The 16,327-nt window shown below is 45.1% G+C and overlaps 1 protein-coding gene across 1 annotated transcript in view; it reads right to left on the bottom strand.

The window, feature by feature from the left end:
* The window catches only part of OTOP1 (otopetrin 1), a 36,073-nt gene that overhangs the window by 11,336 nt on the left and 8,410 nt on the right, over positions 1–16,327 (bottom strand). Inside the window, exons 2-4 of the mRNA XM_055325967.1 lie at positions 12,639–12,775; positions 8,857–8,915; positions 2,319–2,449 (exon numbers count right to left, since the gene is read on the bottom strand). Coding sequence (XP_055181942.1) covers positions 2,319–2,449; positions 8,857–8,915; positions 12,639–12,775 — 327 coding nt within the window. The remainder of the gene's footprint in view (positions 1–2,318; positions 2,450–8,856; positions 8,916–12,638; positions 12,776–16,327) is intronic.

The following is a 16,327-nucleotide window of genomic DNA, read 5'->3' as shown; positions in this document are numbered from 1 at the left end:
ACAATGGAAACAAGTAGAAAAAAATTGTATATACAGTATTTTCTAAATGCATACCCCAGCTCAGTACTCAGTCATGAAATCAATTTGGCAGGTAGCTGCCAATATATTTTTTCAACAGAATGGACTCCTTGTGGAACAGGACAGAATGGAATAGAATGACATCAATAAGAATAGAAATCTGAGTGTCTCTGATATGGTGAGGTTATTTCATGACCTACGTGTGCACACACACACACACAGGTCTGTGTGCATTTGGTTTGTAGTGTAAGTTGTATTTCTTATTGTAGGCTGAAGTCAAAAAGAAAGATTGAATTTATATAGTATGACCTTCACTATAAATAAATAAATAGGACACTACAAAGAACTAAGCCAATATTAATAGCACGTAACTGCATTTCTGGGCAGGTGATATTGAAGGATTTTTTTCTTTACACTTTGTCATTGTTTTAACTTATGATTTGCATATGCCAGGTATACAATAAAATGGAAAGCCCTGTGGCAGCACAAATCACCTCACCTTAGCAGAGTACTGCAGTTTTGAATTCATAAGGAGTTTCCCCCACTCGTGACCCAGTACGCTACTACGTAAAAGCCAGGGGAAGGAATCGAGGAGAAAGGCTCAGATGAACAGAATGTTAGAACTGATGGAGTCCTTTGTGAATGTATCCAATGCCATCTTTCTACAGAGGTTCCCTGAGACAAATTAAATCCTGGTTCTTCAACCATTGGTTTGCTGTGTGAACCTGGGGCTAGTTACTTAACTCCTCTTTGCCTTGATGTCTTCATCCGTATGATAAGATCAACACTGACTATCCCACAGTGTTTTGGGTGCAGAATTAAATCAACCACGTGGTGGAACTAGAACAGTGTGCCAGGCACACAACAGACGTGTATAAGTTCGTTTTTGTCATTGTTTTCACTGCTATTACTGTGATGGACACCAAGGAAAAGAGAAGTGCTTCCCTAAGATTTGGCTGCTAGTGTGGAGCAAGGGTTGGAGGGTAAAGAAATAGCATGTGCCCCTGATTTCATCATCCCCACCCAACTGGTGGGGAAACAAGTTTTCAGGTTGCCCTCAGGGCGCCTGGGTGGCTCAGTTGGTTAGGTGTCCAACTCTTGGTTTCAACTCAGGTCATGATCTCAGGGTTGTGAGATCAAGTCCAGCATTTGGCTCCACACTTGATGGTGACTCTGCTTGAGATTCTCTCTCTCCCTCTGCCCCTCCCCACTTTGCTCTCTGTCTTTCTCAAATACATAAATAAGTCTTTAAAAAAAATAGTGAAGTTGCTCTCAGTCTCTCAGTGATGGCCCTGGGGTCATACAGTGAGTGTAGATGTGTAATACATCAAAGCTGGAAAGACTCCCTGCAAGTGCCTGGTGCAGGTCCCCTCACTAGATGAATGAGAAAAGGGAAGCCCAGAAAAGTTGAATGGCTTCCAAAAGTCATACAGCCAGTATGTAATGAAAACTAGACCCAAATCTGGGATGTCCAGTTCCCAGGACATTTCCCCTCCACACATTCCTGTCAGCCCCATCCCACTGCTCTAATAGAGAAGCGACAGGTCATAAACGTTAAAGAACTTGGAAGGAGGTAGACTGGCACCGCGGGGTCTCAAATAGGAGCAAGGGGGAATAAAGATGAGCCAAAAGTGCAAGCCCAGTAGAGTTAGATAAAAACTTCAAACAGGGGATCCCTAGGTGGCTCAGCGGTTTAGCGCCTGCCTTGGGCCCGGGACGTGATCCTGGAGTCCTGGGATCAAGTCCCACATTGGGCTCCCGGCATGGAGCTTGCTTTGCCTTCCGCCTGTGTCTCTGCCTCTCTCTCTCTCTCTCTCTCTCTCTCTCTCTATGTCTATCATAAATAAATAAATAAATCTTAAAAAAAAAAACTTCAAACAAACTAAAACCAATTAACAGCAACCCTTCGACTGCTTGGGTATTTTAAAGCTATACTTTTAGCAGAATGAACCGGTAATAGAGGCTTAATTAAAAACACAATGACTGCCAATCTTCCATAGCTGTAAACAAAGACATTCACTTCCACACCAAACTGTACCGTGAGAAATGGTACCCTAAATTATACCCCTTGGGTCTGACAAGCCCCTGAGTCACCGAAGAAACCACTAATTATGCTCAGCACATCCTACTTATGGAACCAGGATGAGGGACTTGGGAGGTTTTGAAAGATTTTCAACAACAGATGATTGTCTGGCCAACATTGAATTGGGTGAACCCTGCCCCTCTATCTCTGAACCTTCTGGTCTCTACAGGTTTCTGAGAGGTTCCAGCATGGGGGCAGGGCAACTCTTATCACTCACCTATTGTGATGTTCCCAAAGCCCAGGGTGATAAGCCGTTCCTTGTGCTCATTAAGTTGGTGCTTTGATTCATTCAGGACACCATTGGTCCACAGGAGCAGATTGGTGAACACTGAGTGGATCACCCCAAATCTGAAAAACACAGGGACTCAGTTATTGAACAGCCCTGGGGAGCTCCAAGCCCCATGGGGTGAGATGGAAACATTGCATGTGCATGCATTCACACGCGCACACACACATACACACACACGCCTCCTTCTTAGCCATGATTCTAGTTTCACCAGGCAGCTCAGATTCTGGGTGGGTCCCTGTGTGGGGAGAGGCAGTTCCATGAGAACTTCCAAAACCACAGTCTGGGCATTTTGTCATAATCGTGAACTGCCAGTACTCAATTCATTGTCAATGGGATAAAAAGAAACTGGGTCTTAGAAGCAGGGGTCCAGGGGTGGAAACTTACTGAAAGCACGCACCAACCCCACCATACCCCAAATCCTTTCTTCCAGAAGGGAAGAGGAGAGAACCATGAGGGAAGGATGAAGGGCTACACTGGAGATGTGGAGAGTTGGGCATGCCCTTACTATTGTCTGGCCAACCCAGCAGTCATCAACCACCAGCTCTGTCTGGCCACTAACCTCTAAAGAAACTGAAACAAGTCAGAGACTTGCTCTCCGGTCTCCCCTGCAGCGAGGCATGGCCACTCTAGACAGTGGGACGTGAGGTCAAGACTACTGGGCACTACTGAGAGCTTCTACTTTTATGATAAAAGGGATGAGAATAAGAAAAACCTACTCACTGTCCCTCTCACCTTTATTTCCAGCCTTGAATACAGACATGAAGGCTGGCCTTCTGGCAGCTATCTCGTGACCGTGAAGCAACCAGTATGGGATGAAACACTAACCCATTGAGAATGGCAGAGCAAAAGCATAAAAAGCATCACGCTGAGTTTCTGGAATCTCAGGTTCAGGGATTAGGCTGAAGTCACAAATAAAGGCAGTAGCTGCCTTGGGGTTTGAAGAACTAGTAAGCAGCAGGGCTGTCCCAGTCTGACCCCAGGGCCTGCCCTTACCTCGATACCACACCCCTAAGAGGGAAGAAGAGGACATGGAAGGTGGATGCTGGACTCGGGCACAGAAGAGAGGTCTGTGGGGAATATGGTTCCAACGGGATCAGAGTGCATCTCAAAACCTCCAGGCTCCCCATGCCTGTGGTTTAAGATGTATGCACGTTGGTAGTCTCCAGGCACTTAACAGTGGGCCTTGCAGGTAGCAGAAGCAGCAAACCCTGGGGATTTGGGAGAGGTATCCTTCTAGCATGCATCACTGATGGCTCCTATGGTGGAGAGCACAGGCCCCAGAGGAAGCACGCCCGGACCCATCTAACCAAGAGCATGCTTGTCCACGATCTGCCTGTGGGAAAACTGGTACACCTGTGTTCTCAACCTTGACCTTTCCTCTCCTCTGAGTTTTAACACCAGCTGATCCCTCTCAGGCTCCCACAAATGACTGCATGCCAGACTCCCCTCATTTGAACCCTGGCTTCCTTGGGCAGCTGCAGAATAACCAGGCACAGGTGGACAAGGAAACAGGTGTTTGCCCATCTGCTTGCCCCCGTGCTTGCCCAGTTCTATAGACTGTGGCCAGCCTGCCCTGGGGCATCTGGAAGGCACTGGATAGATCCTTGGACAAATGCAGACAATGCTGTTTGCCTCGGGCTAGCTGCCTTTTCTTTTACTTATAATGCACACAGCTCCCTTTTCTTCTCTTTCCTGGGCCAAATGGCACCGTCCAATCCCAGGCCACTGAACCCGATGAGATAATGCCCATGCCACCTGCAGCTGGAGCCTGGCGTGCCGTGCAAGCTCCCTGAGAGCTAGCAGACTCCTGTTGGTCTGACCTGGAAATTGTCCTACACACTAAAGGCAGACATCACTTTCTCATGCCAGGTGGCCTTGCTCATACTTGAGGCTGATAGTCCCAGACCACAACAAAGACAAGGCTTCCATGAGCCACTTCTGATCTTGGTTTATGTTCTTGGTTCTGCTTGCAGAACTCCTGTTCCTCTAAACCTCACCCTGAGGAAGAGAAAGGACTCAAACAAGTTAAGGGAAATTCTTAGATCAGGAGAATAGTCCCAGGACATACTAAAAGCATGGAACAGTAAAATGAATATTGGCTCAAAAGACCAGGGGAGAAAAACCCAGCAAGTCCACAAGTGGTAAATTCTGAAGCCTTCAGGGCCTGGCAGGAAATGAGAATGAATAAAGGAGATCTGGGGCACATTAGGGAGTGGTGGGGTCTGTAGCAAATTGAAGGGACAGCCTCCACTCAGCTCTGGCCCTTTGCTGCATGCACATTTAGGACTGCCAAATCTTCTGAGTTTTCTAGAGAAGTCTAAACCTAAAACCTAAACATGGTAACTAAAAAATGTTTAACATTTCACCCTACAAATAAAACAAGTTAAGTCAAGCTCTATGCCTCTCCCTGTCCAGGTTAGCACAGGACCCCAAGACAGGGAGAGGCTTGTGTCCAGTCACTCAGCAAGCAGGGCCAACACAGCATTGTGTCCCACCCAGTGAAGTCCCCTCAGATGACAGAGCTGGGTGGTAAATGTCTGGGTGCGTGGCCTAGAGCAGTGCTGTCCAAACACCAACAGCGCAAGACACAGGTGTGAGCCACATGTGTAATTTTAAATTTTCTTGTAGCCACATTTTTAAAAAGTGGTAAGATAAGGAACAGATGAAAATAGTTGGAATAATTTTCTTTGAAACCCAATCTATCAAAGACACTATGATGTTAACATGATCAATACCAACAAAAAAAATGATTATTGGGATATTTTACATTCTGTCTGCCATCCTAGTCTCCAAAATCTGGTGCATATTATATACTTCCTGCATATCTCAGTTGGAAGTAGCCACAGCTCAAGTTCTCAGTAGCCACATGCAGCTGGTGGCTGCTGTACTAGACAGCACAGATGCAGAAAGCAAAGCCAAAGACCCTTTTCTACCTGGTGGGAAATGGGCCCAATGTCCTGAGGCTGCTATCACAGAAGTGACAAAAGCAAAGAGAGAGACCCCACCAGCACAGCCAGGGAGCCATAGCAGTCACAGCAACACATGGACATCCCATTGGATTTAAAGTTGACAGTCAGAGCCCCCCCGCTCTGCACAGGCAAGCTGTCTGACCTTGAGCTTTTGCTTTGTTTCTTTGAGCCTCGGTTTTCTCATCTGATGAATGGGACTTACAGTCGCATGGGCCCTAAGTGACAGGACTAGCATGAGAGAAGTCCTCACAAGTAACACGCATAAAAGAAAGTGCTTTCTACGTGGGTAAGTCCACTCCACTCAACTAGGAGCTTCTGGGTAGAGACAAGAGGCTCAGTGCACACCTGTTGAAAATATCTCACCCTTTACCACAACGGGTCTACTTCTAGGAATTCAACCAAACAGATCATCAGAGGTGTTTAAAAATACGTTTGACCAAAGATGTTCATCACAATATGATTTATAATAGCAACAAAACTTTCAGAAAGATTAAACGTTCCACAATAGGTGTTATGGACTGGCTCGTGTCCCCTCACAATTCCTCTGTTGGAGCCCTGGCCCCCAGTGTGACTATATTTGGAGACGGGCCTCTAAGGACGTAAGCAAGGGTAATTGAGGTGCTAATGGTGGGATCCTAATCCAATAGAGGAGGAAGAGACAGCAGAGCTCTCTGTCCTTGAGCACAGAGGGAAGGCCACGTGAGGCCACAGCAGAAAGGCCCCTGAAACCAGCCCTGCTGCCACCTTTATCCTGGACTTCCAGCCTCCAGAACCATGGGAACCACGTGCTTCTGTTGTTCTTGCCTCCCACTGTACGGCATTCCATCACCATAGCCTGAGCAGACTGACACAACAGGGCACTGGTGAGACAAACTCTGGTAGTGGCACACTGGGCTGTCAGGAGAGGCCATGGGGTAGACAAACACCGATGGCAGGACATGAGAACAGAAAAATGAAAAGAAGAAGCCGAGCAAGAAGAGCAGGATCACAGCTGTAAAAAGAAAAAGAAGGGGCACCTGGGTGGCTCAGTCGGTCAAGCCATCTGCCTTCAGCTCAGGCCATGATCCCAGGGTCCTGGGTGGAGTCCAGCATTGGACTCCCTGCTCGGTGGGGAGCCTGCTTCTCCCTCTGCCTCTGTTCCTGACCCCTGCCCATGTGCCCCCTTCAGAGAAATAAATAAAATCTTTTTTTAAAAAAAGGAAAAAGGAATAAAAACTATATCTATTCATAAAAACAAGACTTGCCCAAAGCAGACCACAGTGTTAATAGTAGTTACCGTGCTGGGTGGTATCACTCTGGCCACTATAACCAAACAATTATTTCTCACAGTTCTGCAGACTGGGAGTCAAAGTTTGGTTTTGGTGAGAGCCCTGTCCTTTTGCCTCACGTGGCCTCTCCTCTGGGTGTGCAGACAGAGATGTAGAGATCTCTGGTGTCTCTTCATATAAGGGCACTAATCCCATGTTGGGGGCCCCACCCTCAGGACCTCATCTAAACCTAATTACCCTCCAAAGGCTGCCTCCAAATACTGTCATGTTGAAGGTTAAGCCTTTAACATATGAATTTTGGGGAAACACAAACATTCATTCCATAACAGTGGCATTAAGGTGATCTTTAGATCCTATTTGATCCTTACAAGTCTTCTTAGCTAAAAATTATAATCCTGGGGTGCCTGGTGGCTCAGTTGGTTAAGCATCTGCCTTCGGCTCAGGTCATGATCCCAGGGTCCTGGGATTCAGACCTGCATCAGGCTCCCTGCTCAGTGGGGAGTCTGCTTCTCTCTCTCCCTCTGGCACCTCTACCCCTGCTCATGTGCTCTCTCTTTCTCAAATAAATAAATAAATAAATAAATAAATAAATTTTTAAAATATTAAAAAAAAACTATAATCCTTAAAGAGCAGAGTAGATGAAGTGAAACTCACTCCCCAAAATAAAGACAGTAAGTGCTGTTCTCGTGCTGGGCATGTAGCCCACCCTTGCCAAGGGGAGGAAGAGGAGACCATACACATACTCCTTGCTCCCCAGCATACAGAATGGGACAACCCAGAACAGAAATCCCAGGCCTGCCACTTGCACTCTGGAGACCCGGGGCAAGTCCCCTAAACAGCTAGAACCTACAGCCGCACCCCATCAATGCAGGGAAGCATAGTTACCAAGTTACCCTTACAGAGCCCCCATGCAGGTTAAATGTGAGGTTGGGCACAGATGTCTTTGCTGTGCTCGAAGGGACGACTAAAGTTCTCTTTGTTCTGTTCTTGAGGGCTGGACCTCATTTGTCCTTGATTTGTCCATTTGACCGCATTTGTCCATTACCTCCCCTGGAAGCAGAAGCATCGGTGCCCCTTTGGGCCCCTCCCCTGCTCCTCCTGCAGCAGAAGGCCTGGCTTCTCCTGTTACTGCTGGGGTTAAAGATCACTACCAAAGCCACCACTCAGAGCTGTGGAGGGATAGCACAGGCTGCCAGGGCACAGCTCCTGGACCTCCCACTAGGTGCCTGGGATACCTTGGCCCATCAATCCTACATATCCCCAACAGGGCCTGGCAGTGGGCTCTGCACACAGCAGTAGCTCAAAGATGCTTAACTGCTTGTTGAGGCTGATCTTTTCTGCATAACGAGATAGGTAAAAAGTTATTTCTCTAGCAATAGTCAAGCAAAATAGTTCTTCCCAGTGGTCATCCATAAATCAATCCTTTAAATACCTGTTGTCATTTAAAATGGTCCTGGGGGAGTTGTCTGTTCCTCATTTAAAAAAAATTATTTATTTATTTATTTATTTTATTTATGATAGACAGAGAGAGAGAGAGAGAGGCAGAGACACAGGCAGAGGGAGAAGCAGGCTCCATGTTGGAAGCCCGACGCGGGACTCGATCCCGGGACTCCAGGATCGCGCCCTGGGCCAAAGGCAGGCGCCAAACTGCTGAGCCACCCAGGGATCCCCTGTTTGTTCCTCATTGATATGAGTTCTCTCTAGGAAGCAAATGCTAAGGGTGAGTGATTCACTGGTATGTGTGTATCCAGGACTTTCTTACATGTTAACAATACTCCCATCTTGTTAATTCACCCTATTTTCCTATAGGTTCTGTCCCTTGATCCTCACAAGCACTGAGAGAAAGGTGACGGATATAATAACCTGACCCCACATTTACCGAGCGCTTGTTATGCACCAGGCACACACTTAGATCAATTGCTTCATTCGGTCCTCCGAGGTTGGCTCTACTATTACCCCCATTTTACAGATGAGGAAAACGAAGGATCGTAAAGGAAAGTGTCTCAGATGGCAGCATCAGAGTTGAAACCTACATTGTCCTACTTCCATGCCCAGGAAGAGGCAGATGGTGCAGGGTCTCCTCCCCAGGCCCCAAGTGAGGGCTTTGCTTGTCAAGATGGAGGGAAGAGTTGGTTTCATAGTTACAACCCAAGCACGATGGCTGTGATGAGTTCATTTGTTCTAGACATACACCGAATTCAACAGTAGAACAATTCCCATGACTTTTACCTTTCCAGTGTTTTGAAGGACTGGATGACATCCTTTGCATGCCCCCAAAGGAAATACACCTAGGAAATGAAGAAAGAAAAGAAAAATGCATCAGTGAAAGCCATCCTTGTATTTGTATGCTGAGAAGCTAAGAAACGTCCAGAAATGGAATGGGAAAGAAGATGCTGGAGAACATCAGAGACCTCCCATCCCAAGGGTGCCAAGTCTCCGGATTCATCTCAGGTGGCAGTGGTGTCCCTGGGTGGGGACTGTACTCCGGGAGCACAGAAGTGAGAACTGATTAAGGAGGAAGAGCTGCCAGGACAGGTGCAAGCTGTCAGCAGGGACGGGCCTTGGGACGTGGCAGCTTGCCTGTCATGATCCCTATTATCCCAATTCTATCACCCGAGTTAGGTTCCCTCCAAGAAATATCCACCGAACAGTTCCTACACCAGGGGCCTGAAATCAAATTTTGAGTGCTTTAAGTGAAGAGCAGATTGACTCGGGCTGGTCCATCATTTCACTGTGTGACATGCGCCACCAGACAGACCCCTGGCCTGCCTGCAGCACACGACAGGGACTGATGATGGGAGGTGCTGGGGTGGGACCTGTGGCAAATCCTGGGCAAGTCGGGGGACCTTTCTCCGTGTGTTTTCCCTTCCATGAAACAGGGATGATCACGGACCCTACGCTGGAGGATATTATGATCAGTTAAATAAGACTATCCATGCCAACTACTTAGAACAGCGCCCGAGTGGGTGCATTTTCAGTAAATGTTCTCTGCCGTCAACTTACTCGCGCACTGGCACTGACTGAACACCTCCTACGTACCTGCTATTACTTGAGCTCCTAAAACATTCTGCACTTTATTTCACACACAAACACACCCACCGCGTACCAAGCACTGCTGGGCACTTTATAAATGTGTCTCATTTAACGTTCATCTTGCAATTAAGTGCTATAAGAAGAAAAGCAGACAGCACAAAAGAAAATTTACGTACACGTCCTATCCTTCCACATTGTTTTAGCTAAGACTTACTGGCCTGCCCTGAGAACACTTCCAGGGCATGGTTCTTGAAACATCTGACAACTTCAGAAACAGATAGCAGTGGCTCCCGGAGGAGATGACATCCAGCCCAACAATAGCGAAACAGTTCTGTAAGTGGACTTATCCATTATTTCCAAGTTAGCTTCTTAATTGATACTTTCATAAAGAGTACATAGCACCACAAAAAAAAGTTCATAATTTTTTTAAGTGAAACCTCAGAATAGAAAATTCCACACCTTCTCTGTAAGGCTTCCATGAGAATGTACACTTGAGTAAAAGGGAGAGAACCCAAAAACGGCAACAAATGTTTCAGTTAATGGGCCCACAGATGCATTGTCTGTACACTTTCTCCTTTCCAATTTTTTCTGTTAAATTATATTTTAAAATTAAATATTTTTTAATTACCATGTAATCCAGCAATCCCACTTCTGGGTATATATCCAAAGGAATTGAAAGAGAGGTTTCAAAAAGATATCTGTACGCCCATGTTTATGGCAGCATTAATCACAGTAGCCAAAAGGCAGAAGCAACGCAGGTGTCCACTGATGAAGAATAATCAGAAAGTGGTCCAGCCATACAATGGAATATTGCTCAGCCTTAAATAAGAAGGAAATCCTGACACCTGCTATCACATGGATAAACCTTGAAGACAATCAGGTCAATGAAACAAAGCCAGTCACAAAAGGACAAATACTGTATGATTCTACTTATCTGGGGTTCCTAAAGTAGTTGAATTCATAGAGACAGGAAGTAGAAATAGTGGGTACCAGGGCCTGGGGGAAGCGGGAATCAGTAGTTAGTGTTTAATGGGTTGGAGTTTTAATTTTGCAAGAGGCAGGAGTTCTGGAGATTGGTTGCACAGCAATGTGAGTACACTTAACACTACTGAGCTGTAGCTAGGACAGCAGACTTTATGTTCTATGTATGTTAGCACAATTTAAAAATAAATAGCATATTGTTTTATTTATTGTTTATTTATTTATGAAAGATAAATAGCATATTGTTTTATTTATTGTTTATTTATTTATGAAAGATTCTTTCTTTCATTCTCCAGTTGCCTAGTGCAGCACATCTAGAGCAACAAAGGCATGCAGTAAGTGTCCACTAGGTACAGAATGTTTGATGAAATGGCTGATAAAATGCCTTAAATTAGGAAGATAGAGATCTGCAACCCACCAAGTAGCAGAGTGATTATTTTGAAAACTCACATCTGTCCAGGTTATTTCTCTACCTAAAGCCTTCAATGGCTCCCCATTGCCCTCGACATAAAGTTTAAGCTCCTGAGTGGCTGTGAGCCTTGACCAAGTGCTCACTGCCAAGTGCTCACTGCCAAGTACTTTATACACATTAGCACCATTATTCTTCACATCAACCCCGAGAAGTAGGTCCTTCACAGATGAGACCCATGAGACCCAGTTAAGTAACTGGCCAGAGTTCACATTCTGATATGAGCCAAAGCCAGGTCGCCTGAACAGAGTCCACCCTCACAAGCCCTACCCTGAATCATGGCTGTGTCTGTGCCCATTGCCCCAGCTCACTTTCCCCCACAGCCCCACACGTCTTCTCCCCATCAGGTGGGAAGACCACACATCTCCCAAATGTCCTCCTGTGATGTCTCTTACACACCATACCCCTCTTTCACTGACAACTCTGGGGCTCTTTCTAGCAGAAACCAGCCCTCACCCCAAAGCTGGCGAGAGTCCTCCCTCGTGCTCCCTTGTTACTGGGTAACTTTGGTCAAAGCATCGAGCCCCCATGCTGTCACTGTGTTATGAATTTCTCCCCACCTAACTGACACGCCTGTAGGGCTCAAACTACAGCTCTTCACCATGCACTGCCGGTCTTGGGAACAGTATTTGCTGAGTTCTGGATGAAGGCAGCAAGGAAGGAAAGTGGGAGGGAAGGAGGGAAGTTCGTTCTTTCTGGTCTCACTAAAGCTCTCCACATTATTGCTGGTATCACCATAAGACTCTGTCATCATGGGATTTGACTTCCCTGTAATAAAAAAGCCAATCAATGAATTGTTGGGGTTTTCACGACAAAATACCATAGACTGGGTGGCTTCAAAGGCCAGAAGTCCAAGATTATGGTGTGGGAATGGTTGGTTTCTCCTGAGATCTCTCTCCCTGTCTTGTGGATGGCCATCTGCCTCCAGTGTCCTCACATGTTCCTCCTTCTCTGTGAGTCTGTGTCCTAATACCCTCTTCTTATAAAGACACCAACTCTTTTGGATCAGGGCCACCCATATGACCTCATTTAGCCTTAATTACCTCCATAAAGTCCCTATCTACAAATATAATGTTTCAGTGACCCAGAGAAGTGACCGTAATGGCACAGCGTTTCTTCTGGGGATGATGAAAATGTTCTAAGATTGATGGTGGTGATGGTTGCCTAACCCCATGAATATACAAAGCCACTGACTTGTACACTTCAAAGGGGTAAACTGTATGGTATGTGACTTACAGCTCAATAAAATATATTAAAATCCCCACCCCCCAAGCCTTTGCTGGTAGATTCAAGCTTGGCAAAATTTCCTGACTCTCCATGACAAGTTTTGCCTCATAGGATTCTCACAAAGACAGCCAAGGGGACACAGAGACCCATTTTACAGTGGAAGCAGCTGAAACAGTGAGCATCAGAGAAGGATTCAAGCCCACCTCATGCTGCCTGCCCCCTACACATCCCATTTCATACACATCCTGGGGATGCACATAACAGAAGCTAAGGCAACATAAATAAACATCTTAGGGTTTACCTGCAAGAGAGTATGTACTGCATGTGTGACAGGGAAAACTCCTTCAGTGGCTGATAAACATTCAGCAAATCCAACGAAGTACCCAACTTTAAGGCATCCCAGGATGATGGTAATGGCTGCAAACAACGTGATACTACCTAAATTGGGGGTGGGGGTGGGGAGAGCATAGAAACACACACATATAAGCATTGGTATGCATGGATGTCATTTCAAAATAAACCACATTAAACCTTCCCATACATAGTCAAGTGATTTTGATCAGGGTGCCAAGACCATTCAGGGAGGAAATGGCAGTCATTTCAACAAATGGTGCTGGGGGACGCCTGGGTGGCCCAGCGGTTGGGCACCTGCCTTCGGCCCAGGGAGTGATTCTGGAGTCCCGGGATCAAGTCCCATGTCAGGCTCCCTGCATGGAGCCTGCTTCTCCCTCTGCCTATGTCTCTGCCTCTCTCTCTCTCTCTCTGTGTCTCTCATGAATGAATAGATGAAAATCTTTAGGGAAAAAAAATGGTGCTGGGAAAGTGGATCTCCAATTACAAAAGGATGAAGTTTACCTTACCTTACTCTATATACAAAAATATACTTCAAATAAATCAAAGACTCAAATGTAAAACCTAACATTATAAAACTCTTGGAAGAAAATGTAGAGGAAAATCTTTACAGTGATTTATTGATGATGACAGCAAAAGCACAAGGAAACAAAATTAAGATGGATAGACTGGACTACATCAAAATGAAAAAACTTTTGGGCATCAGAGGACACTAGTGACCCACAGAAGGGAAGAAAATATTTGTAAACCATATATCTAGTAAGGTGTTAGTATCCAGAATCTATAAAGAGCTATAAATCAACAACGAACAATAAATAAAAAACCCAATTAAAAAATGAGCAAGGGACTTGAATAGATGTTTCTCAAAAAAACCCACATATAAATAGCTAATTAACACATGAAAAGATGCTCAGCATCACTCATCTCAGGGAAATGCAAATCAAAACCACAAGGAGATAGCACCTACAGCTATTAGAATGGCTGCTATGAAGAAAAAAAGGAGAGAAAGAGAAAGGAAGGAAAGAAGAAAAAATAAATAGATAATAAATGTTGGCAAGGATTTGAAGAAATGCAAACCCGTGTACATGGCTGATGGGAATGTAAAATGGTGCGACCACTGTGAAAAACAGAATGGTAGCTTCTCAAAAAATTAAAAACAATATTTCCACATGATCCAGAAGTTCCACTTTTGGGTATATGCCCAGAAAGATCAAAAGCAGGGACACAGGAGCACCTGGATGGTTTAGTGGTTGAGCATCTGCCTTTGGCTCAGGTCATGATCCCAGGGTCCTGGGATGAGTCCCCCATCAGGGTCCTACAGGGAGCCTGCTTCTCCCTCTGCCTGTGTCTCTACCTTTCTCTCTGTGTCTCTCATGAATAAATAAATAAAATCTTCAAAAAAAAAAAAAGCAGGGACACAAAAGGATATTTGTACATACATATTTATGGCAGCATTATTCACAACAGTTAAAAGGTAGAAACAACCCAAATGTCCATTGACAGCTGAATGGACAAACAAAATGTGGTCCATCCATACAATGTAATATTATTCAGCCTTAAGAAGAAAGGCCATTCTGACACATGCTACAACACAGGTGAACCTTGAGGACATTATACCAAGTGAAATAAACCAGTCACAAAAAGACAAATACCATTATGATTCCACTTAGATGACGTTCCTCAGAATAGTTAAATTCATAGAGACAGGAAGTAGAGTGGTGGGTGCCAGGGGCTGGGAAAGGGGGGAATGGTCAGTTGTATAAGGGTACAGAGTTTTAGTTTTGCAGGATGAAATGCTTCTGGATATAAATTGCATATTGTCATTGTACTTAATGCTACTGAACCGTACACTTCACAAACAAGTCAGTAAACTTTATGTTATATTTTACCATGATTAAGTAAGTGTATATAACAAGACAGTATTGGGTCCTGTTTATCATTGTTCCTACCCAATGCATATCTCAGGGTCTGACAAATGATATACATTCAACAAAGATTGGCCAAATAATAGAAGCTTCTCCCCGAAAAAAGATCAATCTAAGAGTGTCACTGATCTACTAAAAAAAAAAAATCTCAGTTCTCTAAACTGAAAATCCTGCTCTTGAGAGAACAAAGATGAGGGGCATATGGGTATTCAGGAACTCTCTGTATTATCTTTGCAACTCTTCAGTAAATCTAAAACTTCTCCAAAAAAGAAGGTATATTTTTAAAACTGATAGGAAGGGGGTTCCATACCAGTGGCATAGAAAGTGCCCACACTAGGAAAAGTGAACAAAGGAAGCATCCTTTGATGGCATATCCATCGTGGTGTTGACCAAACAATAAAAACAAATGAAAAATATGAATATGAAAAGAAGACTGGAAGGAATTTATAAGATACATTAAAAAGAAACTTGTAACAAATGAAAATATTAGCAAGAAAAACATAGTGATCCTGGAGACTTCATCATCAAAGTTCCTAATCCTTCTCCTGGGCCAACATTGACCGCCATTCACACATTCTCTCCCACGAATGGGAGGAAACTGGATCGTGTGTGACATGCATTATGGTGAGAGAGAGAGGACAGACTCATAACACCGAGCTATAACATTACAGCTCCAGTCCAAGAAGCCTCCAGTGAAAAGTAATGCAATCGCCTGGCTCCTTTCCATTGCTCAAAGTCTTATAGAAACAACTCTAAGTCACATTTTTTTTTTCCATTCTGGAAAGCCCCCAGTGAAATCAAAAACTCAGTAAGAGTGGAGATTCAATCCCAGGGCTTTGAAATGGTTTGACAAATGCACGGTTCCTTTTGGTTACAAAAGAAATAGCAAGATGAGGTGAGGCAGCCTGGCTGGTGTGGCGAGAACACAGGCTGTAGCTCTGGGGACCCGGGCACTAGTCCAGGCTGTGCCACGGATGGCATGTATGAGTTCAGGCAAGTCACTTCCAGGCTCCTAGCCTCGGTTTTCCCATCTGGAAGATGAGACTGGTCCCCAGCACTGGTTCTCACACTTGAACATGCATCAGAATCACCTCGAGGGCTTGTTAAAACACAGATGGCGGGTCTCCACCAGCAGAGTTTCTAATTCCATAGGTTTGGGTGGAGTCCCAAAATCTGCATCTCTAACAAGTTTCCAGGTGGGGCTGACACTTGATCTGGGACCCCACCTTGAGAACCACTGGTCTAGAACATCTCGATCACTGATATTTCAAGAGTTACGATAAATACATCATATACCTTCTCATAGTCTTGAAGTCCTTTCTTCCTTTACCCATCCATTTACCTCTACAACAAATATTTTGGGGACTCCTACTATGCATGTGGCATTTTGCCAGGGGCTCAAAGGTAAACAAGACTGCTGGAGAAGCAAAAATACACATGTGTAATACTGCATAAAATTGGGGTGTGCACAAAAATACGGACATGCAAGCTGGCACCAGACTTCCCATCTGCAGCACCGGAAACCAGAAAACAGAGGAAGAATAGTGAGAGTCCACTTCAAGGAACAGATTGCAGCTCAAGAACCCTATTTCCAGCCAAGATGTCACCTGCTCGTCAGGGCAAAAGACAGAAAGCGATTTATAGATAGGCCAAACATATGATTCCTTTAACAAAGATCCACTGAGCAGTAACTATGGTCCAGCCACTGTCCCAG

The sequence above is a fragment of the Nyctereutes procyonoides genome, unplaced genomic scaffold (assembly GCF_905146905.1).
Source record: "Nyctereutes procyonoides isolate TBG_1078 unplaced genomic scaffold, NYPRO_anot_genome, whole genome shotgun sequence".
Lineage (NCBI taxonomy): Eukaryota > Metazoa > Chordata > Mammalia > Carnivora > Canidae > Nyctereutes > Nyctereutes procyonoides.
The sequence above is the reverse complement of the archived record's forward strand: the minus strand, read 5'-3'. Positions and strand labels throughout refer to the sequence as shown.